The following is a 24765-nucleotide window of genomic DNA, read 5'->3' as shown; positions in this document are numbered from 1 at the left end:
GGGGCACACACCCGGACCAACTTCAGGCTTTCTTAACTGTTACTGTCTCTTCCACTTTACTCCTCTCACTTGCTCCTCTACCACTTCCTTTCACTTTGAACTCACAAACTCCTCTGCCTGGTTCTCCCGCCTCCAGGGCTGTGAACTCCTCGGTGGGCGGAGCCAACCGCCTGGCCCACCCGCTGGTGTGGACATCAGCCCCTGGAGGAAGGCAACAAGGATTTTAGGTTACCTTTGGTGTTCCTATCTGGGGTGTAGGGTGTGGTGGTGTTATGACCTGTGACCCCTGGCTTGCCCAGGGCGTCACATTCCCCCTTAGCAAAATGCAGACCGTCCGCGGGCTGCCCATCCAACACCGGTTTTATTTTCTGAAAAGATATAAAAAGAATAACACACATACAAATTCTGACATCATCCCACATCGGGAGGTTCGGTACTTTAAACGTTGCAAACATTTTTAAACGGTTGCTACTGCCGCTCTCTCCCACCCAAGTAACCTGGCCCTGATGCTGCCCCTAAAACCCAGGCAGCACCCCTTGACCCCAGTCCTGCACCAAGTTACCCGAGCGGGATCTGTCCTTCCCCTCCAGAGGGTAGCCACTGGTTCCTGTGGTGGCTGGGCCCCAGCCTGCTCCACTGTGGGCCCTCCCTCCAACCTGCCTCTCCGGAGGCGGTAACGGTTAGCTGCAACAACAGATTTATATTTACAAGCTACTTAACGTTTGTGGTTGCCCTGCAAGTTCACGGGCTTGTCCATAGGAGTTCCTATGCAAAACTACTTTTCAAGCGGTCCCCACGGGGACAACGGTGCCGGCAACGGCCGGTTTCCAATCATGGTAGACAATCAAGTTAATCCTCGGTTCCATTTTCTTATCATCATCTGCAGAACTTTAAACAAACACACTGGTGGTCCCAACGGGGACTGTGCAATGGTGCTCCGCTGCCCTACTCAGAGTCCTCGACATCACCTGAGGGAGGGGGCGTGGCACTCACACGGGACTCCTGGCTGCCCCTTAACTTAGCATCCAGCGCGAACCACCCCCTCTCCCCACAGTGCCGGGTGTACTGCACTATGTCGCCCGGCATCAGGTTACGACCGGGATGCTCCTCTGGCAGGTGAGCATTCACATCCCGCCGGGCTATAAACACTTCGGCCTCCAGGCCCGGTTCATATATAAATCCATAGCCCCGGCGGACATCAAACCGCCTCACCTGCCCTTCGTACAGCGGGCCCCGGACACGGAAAGTTGCCTGACGGAGGTTCTCTTTTTCCCGGATTGCACGGGCCACCAACTCCGCCTTCTTCCTTTCCCTCTCTTCAATCTCCAGGCCCAACGGTACCGGCTCCCTGTCCCAGTACGGCGCTGCTGCGAGCTCCGGCGCACGGGTCGGGCCCCGCGAGACCTGTTGGACATTGCCCACTGCTAATACTCTGGGCATCAGGTCCCGCGGTGACTTGGCCTTAGACGCTGCTTTGCATCGGCAACCCGGCGCAACCTCAGCCGAGGTGTGGGGGACGGGCACAGGGGCTTTCCGCAGTTGGGCCTTCGGCACGGAGCGGGTCATCGGCTCCGGCTCGGGGACTTTCTCGGGGGACGCCTCCGGTTCAATTTTCGGGGCTTTCCAGGGCAGCACCTCCGCTCGACTACGGGGTCCGGCTACAGGTCGACCCGCCTGGGCGGGAATGCTGGGTATCGCTACCGGTTGCGGTGGTAGCGGGCCTAGTGGCGGGGTCACGGCTTCTGAGATGGGTGGCGAGGGAGGCAGCAGGGGGAGTGGGTTTGGACCGGGTCCCGCAGCCGCGATGACCGGCCCTTCAAGGGCATCGGGGCGTGGGTCACTCACCCTCCCTTCCTCCGCTTCCGCCTCGCGTCTCCGCACAGTCGCTATGACGTCCGCCATGTCGGTCTCCCACTCCTCCATGAGGAGCTGCATCTTGACCTGCAGCCTCTGGTAGAGCTGTGCGGTCCGGATCTCCACCCACGCCGCGGTTCCAGGCGCGGGGGCTACGGTGCTGCGGGACGGCATGAACATGTTGCTGGCGGCCTCTCCCAGGAACAAGATGGCTGCAGGGTCCTGGCGTCCCTGCTTTTATAGCCGCGCTCACATGCAGCTGGCCGCCATTCCGTCTCCCTTAGCCTCTTTCCGGCCCCTCCTCTATCGGGGCGGGGTCTTGGCCTTCGCGCCTCCACTACTCGGGAAGACGCTCGAGCAGGAACTTTTCGTGCCAAAGATGGCGGCTTCTGAAATTTTCCAGCGGTAACAAGGCGCACCTCTACCCAACGGCAGAGCGGTAACATCCTGTTCGTGACGCCAAGTTGTCGCGGGCGGAGGAGGGGACGCCGCGCTCTCCCACTGCTCGGGTCCGGCTGCCGCTGCGGCTGCTGTGGCCTACTGCTGCTGCTCGGTGGCTCGAGCGATGGGCCGGATCCCGGGGACTCAAGCGGCGCTCATCGCCCATGAGTGAAAGGGGATTGGTTTTTGGGATAGTTTATTGTCCGTGACGCCACCCACGGTTGTGGTGATTTTGTTGACACCACAGCTGCTCTGTATGGGGATCCCGGGGACTGATGACAGGGAGCAGCAAAGTTGTTGGTTCTCCCCTCCGTAGGTAGGGGGTAGTTGTCCCGGGGCCCAGTGATGAGGTGGGTGATGAGGGATGGCGGGGCCGGTGCAGGGCTTGGTGGGGTGCAGGGACGCGGGGGCAGCGCTGTGCCTTGCAGCACTGTGGTACTCACTCAGCCTGAGACAGGGACACAGTTCTCGGTAAAACACACGGCTGGAAAGACGGTTCCCACGGACGGCTGCACTTGCTTTTCCCCAGTAGTTGACGGTAACGGTCCCTTTTCCTGCACCTAAGATGATGATGGTAACGATGGGTTCCCACCGGTAACCCGCTCCCCGACTTGGTTATGGGCCGGAGGAGCCCTACTTTGCCCGCAGGCGCTGGCCCTGAGAAACTGGTGCCCTAGCGGTGGCGGTGTCTCTCTCCAACGGTTGGACTGTTGCCTTCAATCGGGACTTGGTTGTTGGGAGACCCAGAGGTCCCCTTCACTAACGGATTTGGCAAATTCACGGCGACTCCTAGCCTTGCCGGGATCCGAAAGGCCCCTGCCACTGGTGCTGGCTTCACTTTGTATACCGCTCCGGTACCGCCGGGCCACCACCCGTCCGCGGTCCTTTCGGCAACCTCCGGTCAGCCGCTCCTGCGGACAGTCACCGCCGTCTGCTGACCTTGCTGTCTCAGTCCGGGGCACACACCCGGACCAACTTCAGGCTTTCTTAACTGTTACTGTCTCTTCCACTATACTCCTCTCACTTGCTCCTCTACCACTTCCTTTCACTTTGAACTCACAAACTCCTCTGCCTGGTTCTCCCGCCTCCAGGGCTGTGAACTCCTCGGTGGGCGGAGCCAACCGCCTGGCCCACCCCCTGGTGTGGACATCAGCCCCTGGAGGAAGGCAACAAGGATTTTAGGTTAGCTTTGGTGTTCCTATCTGGGGTGTAGGGTGTGGTGGTGTTATGACCTGTGACCCCTGGCTTGCCCAGGGCGTCACACTGCCATCAGACACATCCCACCACAAAATTGGCTGTACTGCCTTCCTCTGCCTAAACTGCTCATCATAGCGCAGCCAAGCCATTCCACCATAAGTCTGGTAAATTTCACCTATTAAATTCAAGTAACAGAATAATTATTGGGTGACTTTTCCCCGATAACACTAGCCAATATCGTAAAAGACTACCACCAATTATGGAAAGTCCAGGTAATAAGTCGATAACACCTCTGTTCCTCTTCATCTTTTATCTAGATTATCTCAATCAAGGTTAAACATTTCTAAAGGCAACAGCAAAAAAAAAATCTCCACATATTATTTGCTCCAGATTTTCCCCCGAATTCTTGTTTCAAACGCTCACCCAGCGGCACATCAAAACAGACATAAACTGCTTATTCATCCGTATGGACCAAATCCACTGTTGTGTTCAAAGGGGAGACCATAACAACACTACCACTCACCTCCAAGACAGTGCTTGCAGTAACCATAGGGGCAACGCAACTACTCGGCACAGAATCCGTTGAAACCCCAGCCCCACCAGCCAAAACACCTTGCAACACACCACTAGGACCCAGCACTGGGGCTATCAAGCCAATAAACATCCTTAGCAATTCCGCCGCCAAATGTGCAGATCTCTCACCGCCACCCTCACCCACAGTCGAACCTGCCACACCATGTGCACAACATCCAAAACATTCACACAAGTTGCATGCAAACCATGTGTCTTACCAGGCTACTATGAGGGGTCCCCGAAACAGCCATCACGTGTCCACTGCGTCAATCACCGCCATCGACCTTGCAGTCAGAAGCAATTTGTTTTTTTTCTTCAGAAGCAGACTTGGGTGCAATGACCTCACAAGCAATAACCTGCAAAGTCAACCTGCTGTCCAATCTGGAAGCACTTCCAATTGGAGGTTGCCGCTTTGAAGAAGAGATCGGGCCTTCAGCTGCACATCTGCAGCCAGCAATCCTGGAAGGACCTTAAAATCCGTCACCCCCACTGTTGTCCCCTCTGCATCGGTGGCAGCCTGGGCTTACAAACACCAGCCATGGCTCCGTCCTGCACTCCGTCATCACCTGGACCCTGATGACACGGGACGTAAAAATTATCCTGTGGTTAAGGAGGCACTGCGCAGTTGTGCAGGATGCACTTCCAGGTTTGCCAGCAGAGTCACAAGATTGTGTTGCCTATGTCATCACACCAACCCTAGGAAGCGACATGGAAGCAAAAGTGAGGCCAGTGACGTCACTCACCACCTCACTGTAGCCCGGCCGGCTGTACAACTTCCTCCATGAGTGCTGCAAAGGTGCAGACGGTTGGGATGCTGCTGATGGCACCTGATGGTTCCTGTTGGGGATCCGAATCCTGAGCCTGGCGAGGGTCATCACTTTTGGGCTCAGTCTCAATGATGGCACTGCATTGTGTTGTCTGTCGGGTAAAGGAAAAAGTAGACTGTGCTACCTGTTGTGGGAGCAGGGACAGATGAGAAGACAAAAGGCATAGTCATTTTTTTAAGTATTAGGTGAAGAGGATCCTGCAGCCGCCTAGGATTGTTGCATCCAGTAGATGCGACTATCCCTGAATTTTAAGGGGGCTCTTCCAGATTGCCCTTGTGTGGTGGCAATTGTGATAATAGGGGTTAATAACACCTTACAGCTGTTACTAAGACCTAGATTACTATAAGACCCCCCCCATTACTAATCTGTAAGTGAAAAGAAAGAAACACAAACACTGAAAAAAATTCTTTATTTGAAATAAATTACAGAAAACCCACCCTCTTCTACCTCTTTATTAACCCCCAAAACAACCAGGTCCAATGTAATCCACACCATGGTTCCATGACAATCCCAGCTCTGCTACATCTGAAGTGACAACTAGTGGGCATAGAACATGACCGCACGCTGTGGGCTTCAGGGAGGGAATGAGCAATGTGATAAGTCATGATGTCACAGGTAGTGATGGGTGAACCTAGACTGTAAAAGTCCAGACCCACACGGGTTCAAAGGTACCCAAGTGCCAGGCCCGGAATTCTCAGCAAACTCCAGGTATTGATGTGGATCCGGCACTCGGGTAATGCAAAAAAAATAAAAGGAAAAACAAGAAGAAAATAATAAAGCAAGCGGGCTGTACTAACCGAGCCACCGGCGCAGCTGTACTGCTGCTGCAGCCGTTCATTTAGTTCCAGGGCCGCTCATTTTCTACATTGCAAATGCACTGCTTTCCACGTCCACCAGCGTCTGTGATTGGTTGTAGTTAGATGCGCCTCCTTGCTGAGCGATAGTGTCTTACACTTCCAATCACAGACCCTGTCTGCGGGTTTATCGTACAGTAAAAATAAAAACATTTTAAAAAAAATTGGCGTAGGGTCCTTACATATTATGATACCCAGCAAAGATAAACCCTACGGCTACAGGCTACAGCCCCCAGCTGTGTGCTTATCTTGGCTGTGTATAAAAATAAGAGGAACCGCATGCAGCTTTTTTTTTTTAATTATTTAAATAAATAATTTTAAAAAACAATATGCGGTCCCGCCAATTTTGATACCCAGCCATGATAAAGCCCAACAGCTGAGAGCTGTGGAGACCCATTGTTATTGCCCCCCCCAGTCTAAAAATAGTAGCCTGCAGAAGCCTAAGATTGTCGCATCCATTAGATGCGACAATCCCAGCACTTTACCCGGTTCTTCTCGATTGCCCTGGTGTTGTGGCAATCAAGGTAATAAGAGGTTAATCGCAGCTCACAGCTGCCACTAAGCCATAGATTAGTAATATCTCATAAATGCCTCCCATTACTGATCTGTAAGTCAAAAGAAATGGACACAAACACTGAAAAAATCTTTTATTTCAAATAAAAGATATAAAAACACTCTGTCATCACTTTATTAACCCACAAAACACCTCTTCAGCTCCGACATAATCCACACGAGGTCCCATGACAATTCCAGCTCTGCTACATTACTTAAGGCACAGTGATCATGGTACATTACCAACCGCTGTAGACTTCAGGCAGAAACTGAGTGAGCAGCGCTATCAGTGGTGATATCACTCAGGTAAGTTGCGGGCACAGCTGGAGGTTCCCATGGTCCTCCACCTGTGACCGCAGGTAACTTGACCTCTGGTGACTTCATTAGACTCAGTGACTTCACCTGAGGTGGGATCACAGCGTTCATTGAGGTCCCCTGCAGTCATGGGTGGAGGGCCGTGAGAACCTCTAGCTGTGCCCGCAACTAATCTGAGTGACATCACCGCTGATCGCTGCTCAGTCCCTGCCTGAAGTCCGCAGTGGGTGGTCATGTACCATCATTGCAAGCTGTGTCTTCAATAATGTAACAGAGCTGGAATCGTCGTGGGGCCTCATTTGGATTACGTCAGACCTGCAGGGGTGTTTTTGGGGTTAATAAATTGGTAAAAGAGGGTGAGCTTTTTTGTCTTCTATTTGAAATAAAAGGAATTTTCAGTGCATTTGTTTATTTATTTTCAATACAGATTAGTAATGGGGGGTCTCATAGACCCCCCCCTTACTAATCTAGGGCTTAGACGTAGCTCTGTGCTGCGATTAGCCCCTTATTACCCCAATTGCCACCGCACCAGGGCAATCGGGAAGAGCCGGGCAAACTGCTGGGATTGTCGCTTCAAATGGATGCGAAAATTCTGAGCAGCTGCAGGCTGCTATTTTTAAGCTGGTGGGAGCCCAATAGCCATGGATATCCCCAGCCCGAGAATACCAGGCAGCTGTCGAGCTTTATCATGACTGGGTATCAAAACTAAAGGAGACCGCATGCCGTTTTTTAAAATTATTTATTTAAATAATTAAAAAGCCACATCCGGTTCCTCTTATTTTGATACACAGCCAAGATAAGCGTACAACTGGGGGCTGCAGACTATAGCCATAGACTTTATCTCTCCTGGGTATCATAAAATGGTTGGCCCCTATACCAAATATTTTATTTATTTATTTTTATACCACGATGGACGCACATAGCGTCTGTGATTGGAAGCAGTCAGACACGCTGCCACTCAGGGTGGGGTCACATCTGACTGCAAGCAATCACAGACGCCGGTGGGCGGGAAAGCAGTGCATATGCAATGAAGATAATGAGCAGCCCTGGAATTGAATGAGTGACCTGGAAGCAGTTACAGCCATGCCGGAACCTCGGTGAGTGCATCCCACTTGCTCCTATCCTCCTATCCCTTCTACCCCCATTTTTAATCACCAGATTCTGGTCCCTATAAATGGGGACTGGCATCAGGACAGATATCCGGGACCAATCCTGAGCTGGAACCGGGTTTTTTTTAAATCCGATTAGACTCGCCGGTCCCAGTTATCTGTGAGTCCACCCATCACTAGTCACTGGTTATTTGTCACATCTGGAGGCTCCCATGGTCCTCCACAGGATACAGGTAACCTTACCTCAAGTGACCTCATTGAACTCACCTCAGGTGAGGTCACTGAGTTTACAGAGCTGGATCTCCTGGCAGAAAATTGCATTTATCTTGCCAAGAGATGCAGATTTGGTGCTGAAATTTCTACAGCATATTCCTGCACCCAATTTATAGCTCCTGGCAAAAAAAATACCCCAAAACACATCAAAACACCATGTGGTTTTGATGCGATTGTAATGCAATTTTACTGCCAGGAGGTGTAGATTTGGTGCAGGAATATGCTGTAAAAATTTCAGCACCAAATCTGCATGTCCTGGCAAAAAAAAATACACAAAAAATGGTTTTGACGTGGCTTTCTGCCAGGAGGTGCAAATTTGGTGCTGAAATGGCTGTAACAGATTTCAACTCAGTCACCAGGGTGTTAATATAAATCTTTATTTCAGCTTTATTTTGAAAAATTCCTTTTAAAATAACTTAATAGCTAGGACGTCACAGACAACATTGCCAATATAAAGTAGGGGGTGATGTAGAAAGAGAACCATGCGCGTTTCGAACAAAAAAGTTCTTGAACACAGGCCGCTGGTGACCAGTGTTCAAGAACTTTTTCGTTCGAAACACGTATGGTTCTGTTTATATAAACACTTTATATGATATGCTGCCAAACTATGTCTAAGGCCCCCTTCACACGCACGTGTCTCCGGTACGTCTTAGGTCCATTCCTGCACGTACCGGAGACACGGGAACACGTAGACCCATTAAAATCAATCGGTCTGCGCACACGTGCGTGTTTTGCCATGGAACGTGTGTACGTGTGGAGCATATGCGTGTCCGTGTGTTCCACACGAAGACATGTCCACGTTTTCTCCGGCATCACGGGTGTCACACGGCCCGCATATGGACCACACAAATGTAGTGTGGATGCGGTCCCGTGTGACACGCGCCGGAGAAACCTCACTTGTCAGAGAAAAAAATAACAAATCTTTACTCACCTTCTCCTGCCCTGCTGTCTCTGCCGCTGCTGTCACTTGCAGCCGACCGCCGCTCATTATGCTCATTGCATATTCACTGCACTGCAGCCAGAAGCAGCAGCAGCGGGGAGTCGGCAGGGCTGGAGACCGAAGTTCAGCACCACGGACAGCGACGCCAGGGGCAGGTGAGTTGAGAGTTCTCGTTCTCCGTGTGTTATCACGGATAACACACATAGTGCCATAAACACGACTCACGGAGGGAAAAATGCACCTTTGACACGTCCGTGAAACACGTGCGTGATTTTCACGGACGTGAGAAGGGGGCCTATGACAGTGACCGGCAATGAGGTGGCGGACGAGCCACTGAAGACACAAGTAAGTGTCACACTCCACAGCCAGGGCAGAACACATACACAACACCAGATTAAAGAAGGAGAGTCGAGCCCTGCCGTTCATCACCTGGCTCCCCCTTCTCCTTTTGCGGTTTTTGCTACAATTTATATATCGTGGGGATTCAGCTCTAGTAGGCGTTGGTAAGAACGCAGTACAGGGGTTACTCGGGTTTTCAGTCCAAAAAGGTCAGTGTTTTATTCACACGTGACACATAAATATATAGTCTTACTTCAGAGCAGAAATACAAAAGGAAAGAAAGTCCAGCTTGGCACTCAGCACAGCAAAGAGTCCAGGACGCCAGTGAACCATCTAACATGTTTTTTTTCAATAACTTCCAAACAAACCTGTGATTGTGGCATTGAATTCTATGTAATGGGTGAGCGAAAACCATTTTCTTTTCCATTGTTCAATCACACGGTAGTTTTCTTTATTTATTCCACCACTTAATGGAAAAAAATGTATGTTTGGCATTATTGTAATCGCTCCTATCTGTAGAATCATATTTCCAGGTCATTTTTACCGCACAACGAATGCCATAAAATAAAACCCAAATAAAAATCGTGGAATTGTATTTTTTGCCCCAATTTCACCCAGTCCTTAAAGGGAATCTGTCAGCGAGTTTTAGTTTCCTTATTTGAGGGCAGAATGATGTAAGGACACCAACCCTGATTCCAGTCAAGTGTCACTTCTAGGCTGGTTGCTGCAGTTTTTAAAAAAAAAAAAAAAAAGTCACTGTTTTCTCTGCTGCAGATCTAGCAGTTCACTGAATGCTGATCTTTGTATGATCACACCCACATCACTGATTGACAGCTTTCTGTGCACACTTTGCATAGGCAGAAAGCTGACAATAGCCGGTGGGGGCAGGATTATACAGAGCTCTCAAATACTGTATGGAGGACTACAATTCAACAAGTTTACTAGTTCTCTAGTGATAATCTCCTGTCGATAAAACAGTGACTTTATCAAAAGTACAACAAGCAGCCCATACTCCAAGGAGAGACAAGCTGAATTAACTGGAATTGATGGAGCCCAGATATCCGTTGAAAGCTTCTGCCTCTTTGCTTCAGTAATTGGTACAGATCCTGCACCCTGACCCCTGATGAAACCATCTCAGGGGCGGAGATATCATTGGTGCAACCTGTGCAGCCGCAGAGGGGCCCAAGAGGTTAGGGGCCCATTTCTACTTCCATAACAGGTGGAATTGTGAATTTTGATCAGTTATTGGACTGAAAAGGGCCCATATACTGATCTTGCACAGGGGCCCTTTTGTGTCTATGTCTGCCAGTGAACCATCTAACATGTCACGTCAAAAAAATTTACAATGGTGCTGAAGGTGCACTTAAATGACTAAAGATTACACTTGCTTGTAGACATTTATCTTCATACTACATTTTATTACAAATGCTTAAACATTTAGATGATTATTACCCATGACATTGTATTACTGTATGTAAACGGCAATTGGCTGATACTTTAGCTTGAATTGCTGGAATTAAAGTTCTTAAGGCTGCTTTACATGAAACGCTGCCCGTGACGCACAATATCGCTTGGACGCGTAACACGAACTTACCTTCCTAGCGACGTCGCTGTGGCCGGCGAAAAACCTCTTTTTTTAAGGGGGACGTTTGTGCGCCGTCAGACAGACGTCACACAGCGGCCCACCAATAGAAGTGGAGGGGCGGAGAGCAGCCGCAATAACGACACGCCAACCTCGTTGCCGGAGGACGCAGGAACGTTGTTGTTCGTCGTTCCCAGAGTGTCACACATAGCGATGTGTGCTGCCTCAGGAACGACGAACAACCTGATTCCAGCACCAGCAACGATTTTTTGAAAATGAACGATATGTCAACGATCAACGATTAGGTGAGTATTTTTGATCATTAACACTTGCTCATAGGTGTCACACGCAACAATGTCGCTAACGACGCCGGATGTGCGTCACGAATTCCGTGACCCCGACGACATATCGTTAGAGATATGGATGCGTGTCAAGCCCCCTTTAGATGCTGGTTGTTAAGAGGTTGCAAATGTGGTGCCAATGGCTGCCATGTTTGACCAACATTGCAGCCCAATCTGAGGATGTGCTTCATAGAAGGTAATTTTACAATATATCGCATATTTTACAATGTACTGTATTCTACAAACACAGTTTTAAGTCGCTTAATAAACTTTAAAGTAATAATGAAAAATATGAAAAAATATATATACGTAAAAGTTCAAATCACCCTCCTTTTTTGAAAATTAGTAACATCTAAAAAATAAAAGTAATAACGTGGCATTTCTGTGTGTGTAGCTGTGCAAACTAATAAAATATCATATGTATCCTATATGATAAATATCAAGATGCAAAAAAATCTGAATGGCTGAATCGCTACTTTTTTGGTCAATTCCTCTTCCAAAAAAATGGAAAAGTTGGAAAGTCGTATAGACTCCAAAATGGTAATGATAAAAAGTTAAGTTCATGCTGCAAAAAACAAGCCTGGCTCCTAATACAATGCTGTCAATGGAAAAATAAAAAAAGCTAAAGCTCTAGGAAGGTTAAAAGGGTAAAAATGACACCGACCTGGGGCAGACCCAGAACGTTACAAATTATATGATCAAGACAAAGAACAAATGTGATAAAATGGTTTATAACAATGATTTCCAGAATTTCAATTCTATAAATCTACGGCTGCATGGAGGATGCAGATCACTATCATTCATATATTGCAGTGTTCCCCAACTCCAGTCCTCAGGAGCCCCCACCACTGCATATTTTCAGGATTTTCTTACCCTTGCCCAGGTGTTGGGATCATCACTTTTGTAACACCTCTGCAATACTAACAAATCCTGAAAACATGCAGTGTTGGTGGGCCTTGAGGACTGGAGTTGGGGAACACTGCTATATTGGATTCAATACAATGGCCATCTTTTGTCAATGCTTGGTATCAGATAACATACCCCACTATGGTGCAGTGCCGCTACTTCCTTTCTCCATAGAAGAGAAGTAACTACAGATGACATAATACAACAGTCTGGGGATGTGACATCCATTTTGTCAAGACACCAGCAGAGGGAGCTGAAGTCCTGATGGATAGAAACTGTACTGTGCAGAACCAGCCGGGGAGCTGAAGCACAGAGTGTGCTGGTGCAATACCTTACAACTCCAGCAGGGGGAGCAGATGCCATGAGGTGTGTGGAGGATGGTAAGACAGGCCGGGTCGGATGCCGTGAGGAACAGATGAAGACCGGAGGGACGAGCAGGAGAGAGGTCGGGGTCAAGCCGAGGTCAGTATCGGGGGGAGCCAACCGAGGAGGGGAGGTAGGAGAGGGCGAGAACAAGAAGAGGTCAGGGAAGGAACAAGGGAATGTCCGGGGAAACAGGTGGAGAACAAGGGGATGGAACACAGACAGAGGGCGAGAGCACAGGGGAGACAGATCAAGATCAAGATCAAACACTTACAGGGACCAGCAATCAGAGCAGAGCTTAGCTTATAGCCAGCGTCGGTTCACTGAAGATGACCTCATTTAAAGCATCCAGGCTCCGGAAACGAGGCCCAGGAGAAAGCTCCACCCCCTAGCCTGGTGGCAGGGGAGGCAAAACCATGACACATTTTAATTTTACCTACATAGCGCCTTTAATTTCTATAGGCATCAGCACCACTGTCCCCATTGGGGCTCACAATCTAAATTCCCTACTAGTATGTCTTTGGAGTGGGCGAGGAAACCCAGAGATCCCTGAGGAAACCTACACCAACACGGGGAGTCTCTTTGAAAATATTGTCCTTGACATGTGGACGCCAATTTAAGATTTTTTTAGTGGGATTTCTAAGAAGTTTAGGATTTCCTGGTCTTAACGATGAGAGAATATCCAACTGAAAAAGTCACCATTCAGCAATATTATATTTTTTTACAAACTAGCTGAATATGAGCCATGACTATTCAACACTAATAAGTCATATATTCCAGATCTTTAATTTAGTATTCAATCTTTGCCCGACTCTCGCTACTTTCCATGCCCTTGTCTTCCGAATGCTATCACCGAAATGTAAATGAAGTACTATATAATAAATATATTAAGTGTAATTAACACAAAGTACATCATTATCTACAAGTGAGTGCAGAATTATGGAGCTAAATAGCAATCTGGGTCAAATAAAGGATGACTAACTTCTGCCTTCGCGAGCTTGGTTTCACTTTTCTATGAAGATGAAATAAACCCTAATATCATCTGTATGATAGATGAGGCAGGAGTACCGGCTTGTACTTCATAACCCGGCATTCTGTCACTGACAGGTTGCAACTTCTAAAAGAATTAAGCGCAAATATCTGAATATGTCCGTGTCTGCCTTTATGCAATTTAGTTTTCACCATGAGATCATCCCGGTTATTCTAAATCTGGTCTTCCCATGAGAATATTTGTCCTTATGACAACCTCCCAACCCCCAAGCATCAGATGGTTCCATAGAATTCTGTTATTTACGCAGTCTGAGACAAGAATAATTTAAGTTATGATTGAGGTACATTGTCAGGATGGTGTCGAGGAGCCCCGTTCCCCTGTGTATAGCTCCATCTCACTCTTATTGTTAATATTTTTTTCACGCGACATATGCAAAGAGCGGCCCTATTAAAGGAATCAGAGCTGAGCAAGGTCCCTGCTAGAAACACATTCTGCTCAGAGACGTTCCCTAAGCGGAAACGCTGGGAATAAGAAGATATTTGCATCCTTCGATAAAACATAATATACATAATAATATTACCGACTATGTTTAGAAATAATCACGCTGATTTTGTCATTTGGCACACCTCTATGAGTTATTTTTGGTTTTACATGGGACTGCAGGTAAACCATTAGAATAAGGGAATAAGAAGATATTTGCATCCTTAAATAAAAAAAATATACATAATATTATTACAGGCTACGTTTATAAGTAATAATATATAATAAAAAAGCTGATTTTGTCATTTGGCACAGCTCTAGAAGTTAATTTTGGTCTTACATGGGACTGCAGGTAAACCCATTAGAATAAGAAGATATTAGCATCCTTCGATACAGCAAAATTTACATAATATTATTATAGAATATGTTTAGAAATATTCGCTCTGATTTTGTCATTTGGCACAGCTCTATCAATTATTTTTGTCTTACATGGGACTGCAGCTAAACCCATTAGAATAAGAAGATATTAGCATCCTTCGATAAAGCAAAATTTACATAATAATATTATTACAGAATATGTTTAGAAATAATCTCGCTGATTTTGTCATTTGGCACAGCTCTATCAGTTATTTGTGGTCTTACATGGGACTGCAGGTAAACCATTAGAATAAGGGACTAAGAAGATATTTGCATCCTTTGATAAAACAAAATATACATAATATTATTACAGAATGTGTTTATAAGTGATAACAAAAAGAAACTGATTTTGTCATTTGGCACAGTTCAATAAGTTATTTTTTATTTTACATGGGACTACAGGTAAACCATAAGAATAAGGGAATAAGAAGATATATGCATCCTTAAATAAAACAAAATATACATAATAATATTACAGAATATCTTTACAAATAATAACAAAAAAAAGCTGATTTTGTCATTTGGCACGGCTATTTGAGTTATTCTTGGTCTTACATGGGACTGCAGGTAAATCTATTAGAATAAGGAAATAAGAAGATATTTTCATCCTTCGATAAAACAAAATATGTATAATAATATTACAGAATATGTTTATAAGTAATAATAAAACAAAAAAGATGATTTTTGTCATTTGGCACAGCTCTACGAGTTATTTTTGGTCTTACATGGGACTGCAGGTAAACCCATTAGAATATGTGAAGTCAAGATGACAAGTCCAGCTCTGCTATATCTTTACACGACTTTCATATCACCATGATCTTTTCATGGAATATGGAGTTGTCAGCGGACAACGTCTTATTTACCTGTTTGGAAAGTCTTGGTTCTTCTTCGACATATTTCTGTTCTTTTGGCATAAGGGTAGCTAGACTGGCTTTTACCTGCAGATAATAACAATACATATTCGAGATGAGACGACTCATCACCAAAAAATGATCAGTTTTCTAAGCTTAATTGTAATCTGTGACCGACACATGCACCCTGATTGAAAATTCACAAAAGCAAACCGTCGAAAGGACATAAATGTATAATACCAAGGGAGGGTAACTCGCCTGCATACTTAACAGGAGCAATGTCATTGCTAGCAACAACAGCTGAATTGAAATTTGTGGGGAGGGTGCGCCATGCTGTGGCTGTGTCGCTCGTTGTCTTCACTTGCGGGGAGGTTGAAATGAAACGTCTCACATTCGTATACTTTATATATGGGGAAACAAAAGGAACTGAGCTTTTTTAGAAGCGAGAAGAAAGGCAAAGTTAAGACTTACAGCATTAAAAATCACATCTATTTCAAGATAGATGACCCCCTTTGTTGGCCCTGTCAGCTGCTTGTTTTTCAAGACGTAGGCTTTCTGTTCACCATTTTGAATCTGTGGGAAGAAAGACATGACAGCCGTCTGTCTCATGGTCTCTACTGAATACACTCCCCCCGGCCACCTCTGACCCCCAGCTGCTGAAACTGACAAGGAGTCCAAAACAACTGTGGCAATTCTGACAAGTACCTGTTCATTACCAGCACCGAGCCTGTCAGGAGAAATTAACTACCGTGGGATTCAACATGGTCGTGGACCCAGGGTGTTAAATTCTATTTATTATTTTTTTTTTTCTTTTTGTCTGTGTTTGGTGTGAGATTTTTAATATCTCAGTTGAGAACTGACTGACGTTCTACGGAAATTTTCATTTTTATTTTTTTTATCCTTATGGATTGAGAGAAACATTGAGATGTATGGCAGGTGAATGAGACTTACAGACAGCAAGGGGATAGCAACTTTGCCCAGAAAGTCAGCGCTTCGGTCTCGATCTTCATCATAAACTGTCACTTCAAGGACGGAATGGATATCATTGACATTGCTTTATGGGAAAAGGACACAGAGAGGGAAATAACAGATTATTAATGAGAAGAAGAAGGTTCAAATTTACAGCATTATTGCATCATGACGTTACCTGGAGCTGATGATTTCAATGGAATTTATTAAAGAATAAAGATAAACTTAGCCGAAAATATTAGAAAAACTAAAGCAAAAAAACTCCTAAAATTCACGATTCTATTAGTATCCAATTTTATATTTATGAGGGGAAACGCGTCGGGTGGTTTCCGTTAGGAGCCGCTGGTACATAAGTGGTTTTCTTAGGCTAATGTACCCTGCTATGTTCCCAATTTAATCACATTGGTTATAGTGTATCCGTATTATCTATATTAGATCTGATTGTTGGTTCACTGTTGGATTTTTGAATTCTTGCTAGTACTATCACCTTCGTATCTGCTAGGGTCATTTTAGGGCCTGAAGGGATAGTCGTCGTTGAGTGGGGGCGTCAAATGCGCAGGCTTTAGGATGCCAACCTCCGCGGCAAGGAAGGGGCGAGTTTAGGGCAATATGAGGGCCACCCCCCCCCCACCCTTGTACGCTATGAATTTTCATTGAAGTTGTTATTTGTATTTCTATGACATAGGTGTTGGGATTACTTCTTTCCCTTTTTAATATTGGATACTAATAAAATTGTGAATTTTAGGAGTTTTTTTGCTTTAGTTTTTCACGTATGCTCTTCTAATTCATTTGGCTTATATTTCCGAAAATATTAGAAAAGACTTCCACTATAAAGTACCCCCTATGTAAACGGATCCACGTCTTCTCATTATCCCAGCATGACTAGGCAGCCATATTCCTGGCACTTTCTATATTAAACTACTCTGTAAGGCCCTTTCACACGTCAGTGATTCTGGTACGTATGTGCTAGTTTTTATACGTACCAGAATCATGGACATATGCAGACCCATTAAAATCAATGGTTCTGTACACACATCAGTGATTTATCACTGACTGTGTTTCTATGTGGCACACTCGCGTGTCCATGTGTTACGCACGGAGACAAGTCCATTTTTTTCTGGCATCACTGATGTCCTTCTGACCAAATAATGGTGTGATCTGTGAAACATGTACCAGAAAAACATGTACATTTAAAATAAAAAGCTTTATATACTCACCTGTCTCCAGTGACGCTGTCTTCAGCTGCTGCTTCCTCCTGCTTCCCAGACGGCTAATTATGCTCATACATATTCACTGCATAGCCGACCCGGAAGTAGCTGCTGTGGGGAGACAGCAGCGGACGGACACAGCAGCATGGGAGACTTCAGTATCACGGACAGCAGTGGCGTGGACAGGTGAGTATAAATGCCTGATCTCCGTGTATTATCACGGATAGCACACGGAGATCACACGTGTGCCAAAATCACAGCACTCAGAAGGACATACGCACCTTTATCACATCAATGAAAAACGTGTATGTTTTTCACTGACATGTGAAGGGGGCCTTATGCTGAATTTACATGTTCTCACAACACCCTGCATGGGGCTATTGGAGGCCACTCAACAAATGCTTGAAGGGATTTACATTGCAAAGGGTGACATTTAACACTAGAACTACTGAGGTAGTCATTTTGACTACTTTGCACCATGTATTTCTATATAGGTGTCACGAGTCCAGTAGTTCTAGTGTTAAAGGTAACGTCACATGTCAATTTCTGTGAAGATTTTGCACTGACTTTTTTACACAAATAGTGGATCAGATTTACTAAAAGTATATCAACTTTGGTACTGAAAAATCTGCATCATATCTGACTACTGGGAACTTACCCTAAATAAGTTGGCAATGTAAACTGATTAAACTTACTAATAATATACTTAAAGAGGTATTTCCATCTCCAAGATCGTATCCCAATATGTAATAATAATAATAATAGTATATAACATAATACTGTATGGAATACTATGTGGGGCCCTTAATAGTATATAGAGGACTATGTGGTGCTTATAATACTTGATGGAGAACTATGTCAGGCCAATTGTGTATGGAGGGCTATGTGAGGCACATTATTCTGTATGGAGGACTAAAAAGGGCTCATTATTCTATATGAAAGGCATTGTGGGGCCCATAATACTATTTGAGTACTATGTGGTGCCCATTATTCTCTATGGAGGGCTATTTGAGGCCCATTATTCCGCATGGAGGACTAAGTGGGGCTGATTATTCTGTGTGTAGGTCTATTTGGCCACCATTAACCTCTATGGAGGATTATGTGTGGCCCATTATTCTGTATGGAGGGCTATGTGGGGCCACAATTCTGTATGGAGGACTATATGGGGCACATTATTCTGTATGTAGGTCTATTTGGGGCCCATTAATCTGCATGAAGGACTATATGGGGCCCATTATTCTGTATGGAAAACTATGTGGAGCACGCGACTAGGTTAACCTTCGACTTTGTCCATGTTTTTAATGTTGGCCCTCTGTGTATTTGAGTTTCACATCTCTGCTCTAGGGCATGACACTTGAGAAAAGTAGCATGGCTGTCTATACAGATAATGCTTGCTACAGCAGTAATCACCCCTTTATTATAGTGATATGGACTGCAGTGACAGCAGTCTTTAGTGTAACCTTAAATATTTGCTGCTTAATATACAGTATATTTACATTAGTTTTATTGTATCTTGACTCTATGAAGTCACACCACGACATAGAAAAGTGGTGTATATACTGTGAGATAAACTAACTTTACTGCATGAGCAGTGAAAATATTTCACATTTCCTTTCATTTATATTGTAGGAGTGTTTGATTTTCAGTATCTCCGGTGTGAGTAAAATAACAACCACTCTTTACAGCATGCAATAAGTAAGGTAAACCGTATTAGAAGATTCCAGTTAGTCTGTAAATCTCTATGAGTCTTGTGACTCATTTAATCACACAACTAAATAAGAAAGCTGAATGTTCCTCTAAAGTTCTCTCCCGGAGTTAATCTTAAAATCTTCCAACTCTAAAATGAATGCTATACTACATCAACAAATTGAGAAATAAGGCAACATTTACACACATTTACAGAGCTTCTGAAAGTTAAAGGGAGGTGATATAAAATATAAAGCCCATACGACTTGGTTTAATAAGATGTTATTGCTAACCATTTTGATCATACAAACTTCTGCAATATAGTGTGTCCGCCTCAATCAGGGAAAGTAAGATTCAAGGATGTTATCTCTTTGCACTTAAATGCCAATTTCCTCATGCATTTCAAGCCTCGCAAGACTACAGAAAAGGTTGCAGTGACATTGTTTCAGTACATCGGAGAAGTCATCAGACATTCCATCCAGCAAAGAAAAGAAAAGAAAAATATGAAGGAAAAAAAAACCTGTAAAAGCCTATAAAACCTCCGAGTAACATTACAAGTAAAATTTCACACTTGGACATAAAGTAGTTGAAGTAAAAATGTAATCGTAACTTTAAACGTAACTTTAAACGGAAATTACTCCTATATTGCAAGTATCATTTGTTACGCTTGCTCATGATTATATAGAAACATTATCGTGAACCAAATTTTAATCCTGAGACACTTGGTAGTTTGAAATTTTGTTTAAAAAAACCCCTCTCAAGGCCAATGTGATCCCGCATAAAATATGGGGAGCAAGATTGTTCTACAGAAAAGATGGTGTAGGCTAATACAGAAGATGACAAATTATCATTACATTACATCATTCCAGGTTATTATAATAGTGAATCAATACATGCTCTGAGACACACTGATCCCACTCGTAGGGCAGAAAGTGATAGATGGCCGGTAGATGGTATCGCTAAAGGGATGGGAGCCAGGGGTGGGATTCAGACGGTTCTACAGTTTGCGGAACCGCCTTTTTCAACTGAATGTGCATCCTCGTACACACATTCAGTGGAAATGTATCACAGTGCACGAAACGTGCACCGTAATAGTTAAAATTGTTGCCGGCCTATCAGAGGCAGGCAGCTGACATCAGCGTGCAAGTCGGCAGCAAATGATGTCACTGCCATTCACCAGCAACGTCCCGCCACATATGGAATGTGAATATACAAAATAAAGAGTATTGGTCATAAGGGGACCAAGATGGAACATATATGGGGACCAGGATGGAACATTTGTGGGGACAAGGATGAAACATATATGGGGACCAGGATGACATATAGGTACCAGGATGGGAGACATATGGGGACCAGGATGGGAGACTTACGTGGACCAGGATGGGAAACATACAGTGACCAGGATGGGAGACGTATGGGGACCAGGATTAGGGACATTACAGGAAGTTCCAAGGAAGGCGACATGATTGCAGAAAAGGGTCAGGACAAAGAACATAGGGGCACAGGATGGGGACATTATTACAGGAAGGGATCAGAATCTGTGACAATTACTCTATGAGCCAATTAAGGCACATTATTACTGCTTTTACTTTTGAGGACACTGTTTTCATTGGGGGGGCCGAGGGAGGTCCTGCTACTGTGCAGGGCAGCACTATGTCACTTTTCTTTTCATCTGGTGAACTGTAGAAGACATGGGAAAAAGTGGGAAATGTGCTCTAAAAGTGATTAGCTCTATATAGATGTTTGTGTTTTATTCTCTGCAGAGACGAGTCCTGGTAGGAAGAAATGATATGTCATAGTGTGGCAATATTTCTCACTTGGATGTGGCATTGTTCAGTCACTATGTGGTGGTAATATGTGGTCTGGTCATGGTGCGGCAGTATTTCGCACACATTTGGCCTGTTGCTGCTGAGGTCAGAGATTAGGTGCCACACACAGTTGAGGTGACAGATGGACAGGAGGTCATCCTTTCTAATTGGAGTAGTGTCAAGATCCTCAAAACCTTTGCACAGAATCCTTGGAGGGATTCTGTAGTTTTTAGTGAGAGGGATGATTGCTCAAACCAGATCACTAATGCTCTATATCCCAACGCTTACCACCAATTTGTCACAAACAGCCAGGGGAGTCACTCAGATAACCCACTGCTGCCACCAATTTGTCACGAACAGCCGGGGGAGTCACTCGGATATCCTACCGCTGTTCACTAATTTGTCAAAATCAGACTGCTCTCTAGCACTCCTATCGTTGGCAGGCCACTTTGGTACTGCAGGACAATAAGAAAGTGAGGCTGCTGAGCTACTAATGTCAGATATCGAATGTCTGCCAGCATGGGTAATGTATATATCACCGATTCCTGCTAATGGAATATATATATATATATATATATATATATATATATATATATATATATATATATATATATATATATATATACCTCGGTACCCATTGCTGATAGCACCCCAATAACTCTACACAATAATTCCGCTGCCACCACCGAACCTTTTGTACAGGCAGTTCGGTCACCTGTTACAGATAGCATAAGGCCATTCGGGTTTTTGGATTCATATATTGAGCATGAGGAAAGAAACTATTAAATTTTATATATTTAATCCGAAAATAGGCAGTATTTATAAAAATATACAAGAATTTACAAAAGGGAACAATACAAATACAGTGTAGATAGTTACATAAAAATAAAAGGGATAACGTGAAACTTACTAAACTCATGCCATAGATGTGATGTCTGAATTTATGGAGGGAGGGGCTCCAAGAGATAAAGATGGTAGAAACGGCCAGCATCACCACTTACTGATGCCCTCCAATACTGACTGCCCCCAGCAATGAGCTAATCGCTCTTATGCCCTCAGGTAACCCCCCTCTGTCACGCTCCCCGGGTCCCCTGCTCTGTTCCCCGGCTCACCTGCCACGTTCCCCGGCTTCCCTGCGTCGCTCCCCGGTTCTTCTGTCTGGTCTCCGCCGCTCCTCGGTCTCCACCCTCCATTGCTTGCGGTTCCCAGGCGTCCTGGTCCCCGCTCCCGGCGCCCGTCGGCTTCTCAGCCCCAGCCCGGCTCTGCTGCTTCCTCCTCACCGCTCCCTGCCCTGGCTTCTGGCACCCGGGCCTCGCGCATGCGTATTAGGGCGCGCGCGCGGTCATTGACCCTTTCTTAAAGGGCCAGCGTCCACTAACAGGAAATTGGGCACACAGGTACAGGGTATAAAGGGGTTAAGTGTCCAAGTGGGCGGGGCCTGTTCTTCGTGTTTCCCAAGCTAGGAGTCAGGTCTCCTTGTGTTCCTGTGAGATACTCACCTCTCTCTCTTCTAGAGCCGATCCTGCTTCGCCATCCGGTCCTGCCGAATCCCGAACCTCGAACGCTGCCTATCTGCCATCCTGACAGTCCGTTCCATCTCTGATCCCTGTGGTGACCCGTCTGCTCGCTCCATCGGTTCCGGACTCCACCTGACAACATCTTGGCCTCCGAACCTGAGCTCCGTCACCCGGACTACCATCAGTGACTCCGTGGTCCCAGGGACTTCTGCATTCTCCTCTTGTACACGGACTGTTCTGCTACCTGTAGTGCTCCAGCTACCGGACCCCTTACCATCATCAAGGAGTTCGGCCCAGTGGATCCACCTCCTGGGTCTGCCCGTCCACCTGGTCCTAACAGTAAGAACAGGCCATGGATCCCGCTGAAGCACTAGCAGCCCTGCAGGAGGAACTCACACGCCAGCGTGAGACTCAGACCCGCATGCTGCAATTCATGTCTTCTGTGGACGCCCGCCTGAACACGCTACAAGCGTCGGTTACATCTTCAGCATCTTGGGCTTCCACTAGACAATCCACGGCTCCAGCCCCCGTGGCAGCCTCTTCGGATGCTTCCAGACTTCGTTTGGCCTCACCACCCCGGTACGCCGGAGATCCCAAGACCTGCAGGGGATTCATAAACCAATGCTCCCTCCATTTCACGCAGCTGCCGCATTTGTTTGCCTCCGACCAAGCCAAGGTCGCGTTCATCATGTCCCATCTAGAGGGTGAGGCACTGGCGTGGATGAACCCCTTGTGGGAAAAGGAGGATCCTGTGACCACGATTATCCAGGAGTTCCTGCAGGCATTTCGTGGCACCTTTGACGAGCCCGGACGCGCCTCCGCGTCTGCCTCATCTCTTCTCCGGTTACGTCAGGGGACTCTGACGGTGGGTCAATACGCCATACGTTTTCGCACCTTGGCTTTGGAACTCGGGTGGAACAACGAGGCTCTAACCGCCGCCTTCTGGGAAGGACTCTCGGGTCGAATTAAAGATGAGCTGGCTGGTCGTGACGTACCGTCCACCCTGGATGCCCTGATTACCCTAGCGACTCGAGTGGACATTCGCTTTCAGGAGCGATCCAAAGAGGTGTCCCGTGAGAGACGTCCGGTACGGCATTCCTCTCCTCCGCAGAAGCCCACCGTACTTCAGTCAACGGCATCTGGTGTCTCCGTCCACGAGCCCATGCAGATCGACCGTGTGCGGCAGTCTGAACAACGCCGAGCAGAGCGGCTCGCCAAGGGCCTCTGCTTCTACTGCGGAGAGGGCACACACCTGCTACGCTCCTGTCCAGAAAGGCCGGGAAACTCCAAAGCCTAGGGTTGGTAGGAGAGGCCACCCTAGGTGCTGGGACTCTCTCAGACCCGGTTACCTGGACTGTGCAAGTGACAACGGGAGAGACGCGGTTCACGGCTGAGGCGTACCTCGATTTCGGCGGCAGCAGGCAATTTCATCCAGCAGGCCACGGTGGACAAGTACCAGGTGCCTGTTACTCCACTCGACAAACCCCTCGTGATTGCCTCTGTGGATGGGAGACCCCTCTCTGACACCATCTCGTGGATCACCAGGCCGGTCGAACTGCGTATCGGTGCCCTGCACACCGAGAACATCGCTCTCTACGTCCTTCCACACATGTCCCATCAAATCCTGCTGGGACTTCCCTGGTTACGAACACACGAACCATCAGTCAGCTGGGGTACTGGTGAAATCACCCGATGGGGCTCCTCTTGCCACGAGAAGTGTCTGAAGACCATACAACCCATCCGACGACCTCCGGTTCCAGAGTCCCTACCGGGACTGCCCTCGGCCTATTGGTCCTTCGCGGATGTCTTCGACAAAAAGGAATCAGAGGTACTTCCGCCACATCGTCCTTACGATTGTGCCATCGACCTGCTCCCGGGAACTACACCACCTCGAGGACGGATATATCCGCTGTCTCCAGCCGAAACAAGGGCCATGTCTACTTACATCACAGAGAGCCTGGCAAGGGGATTCATTCGGAGATCCTCCTCTCCTGCTGGAGCAGGCTTCTTCTTCGTTAAGAAGAAAGAAGGTGACCTACGTCCATGCATAGACTACCGGGTATTAAACCAAATCACCGTGAAAAACAAGTACCCTCTGCCGCTCATCCCCGAATTGTTTGATCGGCTTAGAGGAGCTCGTGTGTTCACCAAGTTGGATCTTCGGGGTGCCAACAACCTGGTCCGCATCCGCTCGGGGGACGAATGGAAGACCGCGTTCAATACTCGCGATGGGCACTATGAATACTGTGTGATGCCCTTCGGCCTGTGTAACGCACCAGCAGTCTTTCAGGAATTGGTGAACGACGTGTTTCGGGACCTTCTTTACATCTGTGTGGTGGTGTATCTCGATGACATCCTGGTCTTTTCTCCGG

At 46.5% G+C, this 24765-nt stretch overlaps 1 protein-coding gene across 7 annotated transcripts in view; it reads right to left on the bottom strand.

Moving 5' to 3' along the window:
* MCTP1 (multiple C2 and transmembrane domain containing 1) overlaps positions 1–24765 on the bottom strand; it is a 1233450-nt gene that overhangs the window by 414702 nt on the left and 793983 nt on the right. For all 7 annotated transcript variants that reach the window (XM_075325086.1, XM_075325091.1, XM_075325087.1 and 4 more), the window contains 3 exons: positions 16157–16259; positions 15677–15778; positions 15218–15292 (listed from right to left, as the gene is read on the bottom strand). In XM_075325086.1, the coding sequence (XP_075181201.1) occupies positions 15218–15292; positions 15677–15778; positions 16157–16259 (280 nt within the window). The remainder of the gene's footprint in view (positions 1–15217; positions 15293–15676; positions 15779–16156; positions 16260–24765) is intronic.

Source organism: Anomaloglossus baeobatrachus, chromosome 1 (assembly GCF_048569485.1).
Source record: "Anomaloglossus baeobatrachus isolate aAnoBae1 chromosome 1, aAnoBae1.hap1, whole genome shotgun sequence".
Lineage (NCBI taxonomy): Eukaryota > Metazoa > Chordata > Amphibia > Anura > Aromobatidae > Anomaloglossus > Anomaloglossus baeobatrachus.
Note: the sequence above shows the minus strand (reverse complement) of the source record. Positions and strands in the feature narration are given on the sequence as shown.